Genomic DNA, 7,854 nt, shown 5'->3' on the forward strand with positions numbered 1-7,854 from the left:
TCCCTCCCGATTAACGAGTGCTTATCCTTTTAAATTTTTATTATAATTATATTTTATTATTTTTGTTGCTCATATTGGATATAAACTAGTATATATGCTAATACTAACATTTATTTATATCCCCCTACCCTTCAAGCAGTCACAGGGTGGCTCACAACACATAAATATACAATTTAAAGGATTAAGACGTGATACTATAAAAGTTTAAATTCAGTTCTATAAAAAAAAAAAATCCACAAGATGGTGACAACATAATGAAAATACTCTCAGAGTTTTCCGTTTGCATATATGCTCAGTTGCATTGGTTATTAGCAAATGGCCAAATTCCACCAGTCAATACATAAATATACTGCTGTCTCATACAATGGGTAGAGTAGGTAAATAGATGGCTAGGGGAGGTGACTAGAGCAGTGGGGGTCAATGTAATGTAGTACAATGGGGAGGGATGGTGGCTCAGTGGTAGAGCATCTGCTTGGTAAGCAGAAGGTCCCAGGTTCAATTCCCGGCATCTCCAAACAAGGGTCCAGGCAAAAAGGTGTGAAAAACCTCAGCTTGAGACCCTGGAGAGCTGCTGCCAGTCTGAGTAGACAATACTGACTTTGATGGACCAAGGGTCTGATTCAGTATAAGGCAGCTTCATATGTTCATAGTATCTGCCACATCAACCAAATGCCGGCAGAACAGCTCTGCTTTACAGACCTTGCAGAATGGTTATAAGTCCCACAGGGCCCTGATCTCAATTGGGAGACTGAGGGTGGTTTCACACAGGAGATTTGGCGTGACCTAGCCCCGCCTCTCATTCAGATTAAAAGTGCACAATCACATGAGCTCATCTGCCCTCCAAGCCACACCCCTCACCCTGTCTCCAGACACCTCCTATCTGCATTAAAAAGCTACCTGGATTTTCCCGGTAGTATCTCCCTGACTTGGTCACATAATCAGCTGCTGTCTGAATGCCCCAGTGCGACTCATAAGCGGAAGAGCTGTGTGACTGCACCAAGCTAAGGGGCACCTTGGTGCCACGGAAAGTGCACCAAGCTGTGTCCGGCATGGTTGGATTCCCCCCGCCCCGCAACCTCTCTCGTGCACTTTTCTGCCTGAGCATGCACACAGGGGGCTTTTTAAAAACAACCCTTTCCACAGCAGCTCTGTGCTTGAGCCGTACTAGCAATCTGAATGTGCAACCACTGACAGCTGCTGGGATCCTGCCACTTCAACTACTACTGTCTGATCCCTCTAAAACGGCCTGACTGGATCGGGTTTTTTCGCCTCAAGATACTATCGCATCAATTTCCCAGTGTGATAGCACCCTGTTCCATCAGACCAGAGTCAAAGCCAAAAAGTCTGAGTCTGGTTGAAGCTAAGTGGACTTCCTTTGGGCCGAGGATCACCAGCAGATGTTGATCTGAAGAAGAATGCAAAGTTCTCTGGTGAAAATAGCGGGAGAGATGGCCCTGTAGGGCTTTAAAGGTCAATACTGAGCCCTTCAATATGATCTGGTACTCCACTGGAAGCCAGTGCAGATGACAGAGCACAGGCTGTATATGCGCTCATACTGAAGTCCCTGTAAGGACATGTACTGGAGATGTTTAGCCCGGAGAAGCGATGGCTGAGAGGTGATATGATCACCATCTTCAAGTACTTGAAGGGCTGTCATATAGAGGATGGTGTGGAATTGTTTTCTGTGGCCCCAGAAGGTAGGACCAGAACCAATGGGTTGAAATTAAATCAAAAGTTTCCGGCTCAACATTAGGAAGAACTTCCTGACCTTTAGAGTGATTCTTCAGAGGAACAGGGTTCCTCGGGAGGTGGTGGGCTCTCCTTCCTTGGAGGCTTTTAAACAGAGGTTAGAGGGCCATGACAGCGATGAAGATCCTCTGAATTTAGGGGGAGGTATTTGTGAGTTTCCTGCACTGTGCAGGGGGTTGGACTAGATGACCCTGGAGGTCCCTTCCAACGCTATGATTCTATTTTGGACCAGCTAGAATTAACTGAACCATGTATTGATATGAACGTATTAAATATTACAACATACCGCATGTAGATTTGGCTGTTTTGCATTGATGTTCTCTCACATGCTACATTTTTGATTGCAAGACAGCTTCCAGAAAAATGTCATTTTAGTGACTTACCTCCACAAGAGGGTTGTATGGACAAATGAAAGAAATGCAGAATAGGCTATAAGGTAAACAGGTATGCATACAAATGAAACGTCTGCAAGGCAATGTTAAGAGGGAACTTGTTTTGCTTCCTAAACCAGTAATAGGTTATTTCATTGGCTGAAAATCTAAGTACTATTATACAGGCGCTGCAATTAAACCCCTACCCCCGAAACTAACTCATTTCTGATTGGAGAACAGAACTGGAATTTTGAGCAGATTTGCATTTTCACCCCTTCCCATAAGCATGATACATTTTAGACCAGGACGCAGGCAAGTGTTGCTGTGATTCTCCCCTTGCTGATGTCCAGAACATGCCCTGTCCTGTTTACTACAAATTCCATTATGAAACAGGAATGAAGCTCTTACCATAATGCCCTTTTGGGATGGCTAAAGTCACCTAGCTTAGAGCCTTGTATGAGATTTGCAGTAAAACTGTCTGAAGCCTGTAACAATCCCCTAAAAATTCACTGCCTGTCATGTCTCATCGTTCATTAAGCAAAACTTTTGCTCTAAAGCTTTGCCCTCCAGAGTTGTGGCAGTGAACCTAAGGGGCGCCTTGGTGCCATGGGATATTCTACCTGCATCTGCACATGCAGAGTGATGCAGAGCTGAGCCCTATGGGGCCATCACTAGGGCAGCCAATAAAACAGAAACATCTACTGTAAGTCTGGCTGATGGAACTGAATGGCAGCTGCCTCTGCAGCCTCTGATGTCCTCTTGACTTGTCGCCTCTTGCAGGGCAGCCAACCTAATAAAATTCCAGTTTTCATGTCTGTGGGCTGTTTCACTGACTTTATTTTCTTTCACTGTAAATGCCCCTTATAGGCGGCTTCTGTCCATTTCTGTTGCTTAATCTTTAATGAAGACATTCTGCCTCTGTCTGTCAGCTCCTCTTCTGTCTGTTTTTCCCTGATGAAAAAAAATTAAGTTCTAACTAAAGGGCTAGCTGCATTTTCTGGCAACAAAGGACTGTCATGTCTTCTTCTTTTGTGGATGGGTCACGGCAAGCAATTAGCATCTTGAAACAGGTTTCTTTCCCCTCTTGCTTTTTTACATGTTCAGCTACAATCATCCCAGAGGCCTGTGGTGAGTTCATGGGGATGTATCCTTCTTCATACACACTTCAAAGCTGTGTCCAGCAACTGGTGTTGTATCCGCTGCTTGAATGGTTAACTGTGTTGTTTCTCAAATGCAGTCACCTAGGCAGGATGGTGGTGGCAGAAAGGCGTTTTAAGGCCTTCTTGTCTATGTTACACAACTAGGAATAGCAAAGGGTTGCTGTCCTTTTTCCCCTTGCAAATGATGGCCAAATCAATCATGCATTGTGCCAGTGTGCCAAAATGATAAAGATAGCGAGAGATTTATACTAACCACAGTATCATCAGGGCCTCTGTCACACTATTTTATTTAATTGTATGATTAAATATTGGTTTAAAAATATCAATGTGGAGGCCAGGCAAACATTTTGGCTGGTCAAGTTGGATGGATATAATCCACATAAGAATAAACCTCTTGGATTAGATCAGTGGTTCATCTAGTCCAGCACTGTTTCACACAGTAGCCAACCAGTTGCCTTGCAAGGCTAACAAACAGGGCACAGAGGCCAAGACCTCCCCTGATGTTGCCTCCTAGTATGAACTTTCAGAGGTCTACTACCTCTGAGTATGAGTATTTACTTTAGTCACTGAGGTGTAGCTCCCCATGTATTTGTCTAACTCCCCTTTAAAGTCATCTATGCTGGTTGTTATCACTACCTGCAGTTGCAGCCACACCTACTTCCCCTGCAAGAAGACATACAGTGGTGCCCAGTCCAAACATTGGTTCTGACACCACAAGCTTCTATTTGGCTAGCTCCCAAGAAGCCTGTATTTAAAAGATTTGAATAAAGAATTGGAATGACTGCATGTCCTCTGCACCCCAAAATAAAGTTTGGAGCACCAACAATCATACTCCCCACATTCAGGGGACTCTGCCCTCTTAGAGAACATGTGATGTTTCCTGATACAAAGCCCACTTCTAGTTCTAGCTACTCCAAAGTGGGGTGCCCCGAGACAATCACACAGGCAGACACTGGGGCCAGGTTGTACACAAAACAATCTTTGGACCACCTCAAATGACACATCCACACACTCTGGATACTGTCCCTTGCAAGAAGACATAGAGTGGTGCCCAATCCAAACATTGATTCTGGCACCACAAGCTTCTAAAGGTGGGAAGAAGAGCAGGCACACTGGGTTATGATCCCTTCTTTCTGCCAGGACCGGATCTACATGTTTTTTGAGGGGGGGCAAAATTACAAAATGATGCCCTCTTAAGGGCCATTCTGTCTTATAGTCCCATAGAATACAATGGACTCCATACCCAATTTGCCACCCCCCCTCCATCGGCGCCCGGGGCAAGCACCCCCATCTGCCCCCCCCCCCGATCCAGCCCTGCTTCCTGCTTTGTGGTGGGCTGTAACGTACTCGAAGCGGAGACGAGAGTAGGGCAACATGGTTTATTAGGAGCACGTTGCAAGAGAGCGAGAACGCGGGCCGGGCCCCGCTTATATACAATTCCCGGTACAGCCTACTGGGTCGGTCAGGCCAATCCTGACCTGTTGAACTTCCCGCCGCAGCTGTTGATTGGCGGGTGATTCCGCGCCCTGCGCTGGAGGCTTCTGGGACAGCCCAGTAGCCTCCGCGCGGGGCGAATGTTGTTACTGATACACTACACTCCTCCCCCCTTAGTTAGTGACATAGTCCTGGAGGTAGGCGGGAGGTCGACGCTCCCGTGTTGAACGCCTTGGGGTTGCTTGTGGTGCCGGGGCCCCTTCCGCATCCGGGGCTTCCCTGGGGTTTTGAGCGTCGGGGGGCTGTGGGTCTGGATCCGAGGGTTGGTCCGCCTCTGCCGGTGGGTGTGGCCTTGGTGTCGGCGCGGGTGTCATTGGATGCTCCTCGGCCCCCTCCCCCTCCCTCGTTTCCGTGGGTACCTCTGGGAGAGTCCGGCGGCGCAACTGGTCGATGTGCCGGCGTAGGCTCTGGCCCCCCTCGGTGGATACCTCGTAGTGGAGGGAACCCACAACCCGTAGTACCCGCCCGGCTACCCACTCTGGGCCTGAAGCGTAGTTGCGGGCGAACACTGGGTCCCCCGCGAAGAACCCCCTAGCTGCGTCTCTGACCTCCGGGGACCCTCGTACGTCGGAGGCTCTGTCGGGGTGTAGGCGGTCTAGCCGTGTGGTGAGCTTGCGTCCCATGAGGAGCTCAGCTGGGCTGACCCCGGTGACTGGGTTTGGAATGACCCGGTTGTCGAAGAGGAACGCGGCTAGCCGGTGGTCCCAATCGCCTTGCACTATTCTGCCCAGGGCCTCTTTTGTTGTCCGGACCATCCGCTCGGCCTGGCCGTTGGTGGCCGGGTGGAAGGGAGCTGACCGGATGTGTCTAATGAGGTACCGCTGGAGGAACGCCTGGAATTCCCCCGATGTGAACGCTGTCCCGTTGTCCGAGACTATGGTGTCCGGGATACCGTGGGTGCACAGGACCCTGCGTAATGCTCTAATGGCTGCTGCTGACGAGGTAGACCCTACGGGGATGACCTCTAACCATTTTGTGTATGCATCTACAATGATTAGGAAGATCTGTCCCTGGAACGGCCCGGCAAAGTCAATGTGGAGCCGGGACCACGGTTTCCTCGTGGTCTCCCACCGTGTAGCTGGAGCGCTGGGTGGGTCCGGCCACGACTCCTGGCATGTGCTGTGTAACGTACTCGAAGCGGAGACGAGAGTAGGGCAACATAGTTTATTAGGAGCACGTTGCAAGAGAGAGAACACGCGGGCCGGGCCCCGCTTATGTACATTTACCCGGTTCAGCCTCCTGTACAGGTCAGGCCAATCCTGGCCCGTTAAACTTCCCGCCGTGGATGTAGTAGGCGGGGATTCCGCGCCCCGCGCTAGAGATGCCTGGGATACCCAGCCGCCTCTGCGCGTGGGCGCGTATTTCAGCCAATACATTACACTCCTCCCCCCCTAGTTAATGAACATAGTCTTTAAGATACGCGGGCGGGCGGCTCTCCCTGGTGGACCGTCTGGGAAGGTCCTGTGGGGGGGGGGCACTGCTTCCCTGGCGGGCACATCTGGAGGTTGTGGTGCCGCCAGAGGCGGCGGGTTTGGTTCCTCGGGCCGGTCGGGCTCGGTGGGCCCCTGCACTTCGGGCGGCGGCCCTGCTGTCATTGGGGGCGCGTCGTCTGGCCGGCCTCTGGTTGGCTCCGCCTCCTCTATGTCCGCCGGGTCCTCGGGCAGCGTCCGGCGGCGTAGCTGGTCGATGTGCCGCCGTAGGACCTGGCCCCCCTCGGTCGATATGTCGTAGTGGCGGGACCCCGTTACTCGTAACACTCTGCCCGCCACCCATTCGGGTCCCCTAGCGTAGTTCCGGGCATAAACTGGGTCGCCTGCGAAGAACCCCCTTGCCGCGTCCCGGACCTCGGGACTTCCGCTGGGGTCAGCGGTCCTGTCGGGGTGTAGTCGGTCCAGCCGTGTTATGAGTTTGCGCCCCATGAGGAGCTCGGCCGGACTGACCCCGGTGGCCGGGTTGGGGGTGACCCGGTTATCGAAAAGGAACGCAGCTAGTCTGTGGTCCCAGTCTCCCTGAACGATGCGGCTTAAGGCTTCCTTGGTTGTGCGGACCATCCGCTCCGCCTGGCCGTTGGTGGCCGGGTGAAAGGGGGCGGAGCGAATGTGTTTAATCAGGTATCTATTGAGGAACCCTTGGAAGTCCGCCGCTGTGAATGCTGTCCCGTTATCTGAGACTATGGTATCCGGAATACCGTGTGTGCACAAGACCCTGCGCAGCGCTTTGATGGCGGCGGCCGCTGAGGTGGACCCTACGGGAATGACCTCCAGCCATTTGGAATAGGCGTCCACAATGATCATGAAGATTTGACCCTGGAATGGCCCCGCAAAATCGATGTGGAGCCTCGACCAGGGCTTCCGGGTGGACTCCCACCGTGTGGCGGGGGCGCTGGGGGGCTCAGGCCTTGACTCCTGACACGTTTGACACCTGCGCACCCACGTCTCAATCTCCCCGTCCATTCCCGGCCACCAGACGTAGCTCCTGGCTAACGCCTTCATTCGGACTATGCCGGGATGGGTCTCGTGTAGGGATTCCAGGACTCGCTTTTGCAGCGGAGGCGGGACCACCACCCTGCTTCCCCATAATAGGCACCCCTTGTGCGCGGCTAGTTCCTCCCTCCTGGTCGTGTATGGTTTGAATTCTTCCCCCATGTTCCCCTCCGGCCAGCCCCTCATCACCCAGTCGAGCACCCTCGCCAGTGTTTTGTGTTTCTGTGTTGCCTTGGCGACCTCCGCCACGTGGAGGGGCTGCTCCGGGAGGCTCTCTATCATCATGACCTGGTGTGCGGGGGCGGGGTCTGGGCCTACTTCTGGGAGCGGCAAGCGGCTGAGCGCGTCCGCGTGGCCCATGGCCTTGCCTGCCCTGTGCACCAGTGTGTACGTGTAGGAGTTGAGGAATTGGTTCCACCTCAACACGCGCTGTGAGAGAATTTGGGGGGTTTGCCGGTCAGGGGCCAACAGGCCTAGGAGAGGCTTGTGGTCGGTGGCAATAGTGAACCTCCGCCCGTACAGATATTCGTGGAACTTGCGGACCCCCGCCACGATTGCCAGTGCCTCTTTGTCTATCTGCGCGTAATTGCGCTCGGC

At 52.2% G+C, this 7,854-nt stretch overlaps 1 protein-coding gene across 1 annotated transcript; it reads right to left on the minus strand.

The window, feature by feature from the left end:
* Positions 1–5,499: 5,499 nt before the first annotated feature.
* On the minus strand, positions 5,500–7,299 carry LOC132589257 (uncharacterized protein K02A2.6-like; the record flags this gene model as incomplete). Its single annotated transcript, XM_060261957.1, has 2 exons — positions 5,500–5,784; positions 6,805–7,299. Coding segments are annotated over 2 exons (780 nt in total), but the record flags the coding sequence as incomplete, so codon positions are not given.
* Between the last annotated feature and the right edge of the window lie 555 nt (positions 7,300–7,854).

The sequence above is a fragment of the Heteronotia binoei genome, chromosome 21 (genome assembly GCF_032191835.1).
Source record: "Heteronotia binoei isolate CCM8104 ecotype False Entrance Well chromosome 21, APGP_CSIRO_Hbin_v1, whole genome shotgun sequence".
NCBI classification, from domain to species: Eukaryota; Metazoa; Chordata; class Lepidosauria; order Squamata; family Gekkonidae; genus Heteronotia; species Heteronotia binoei.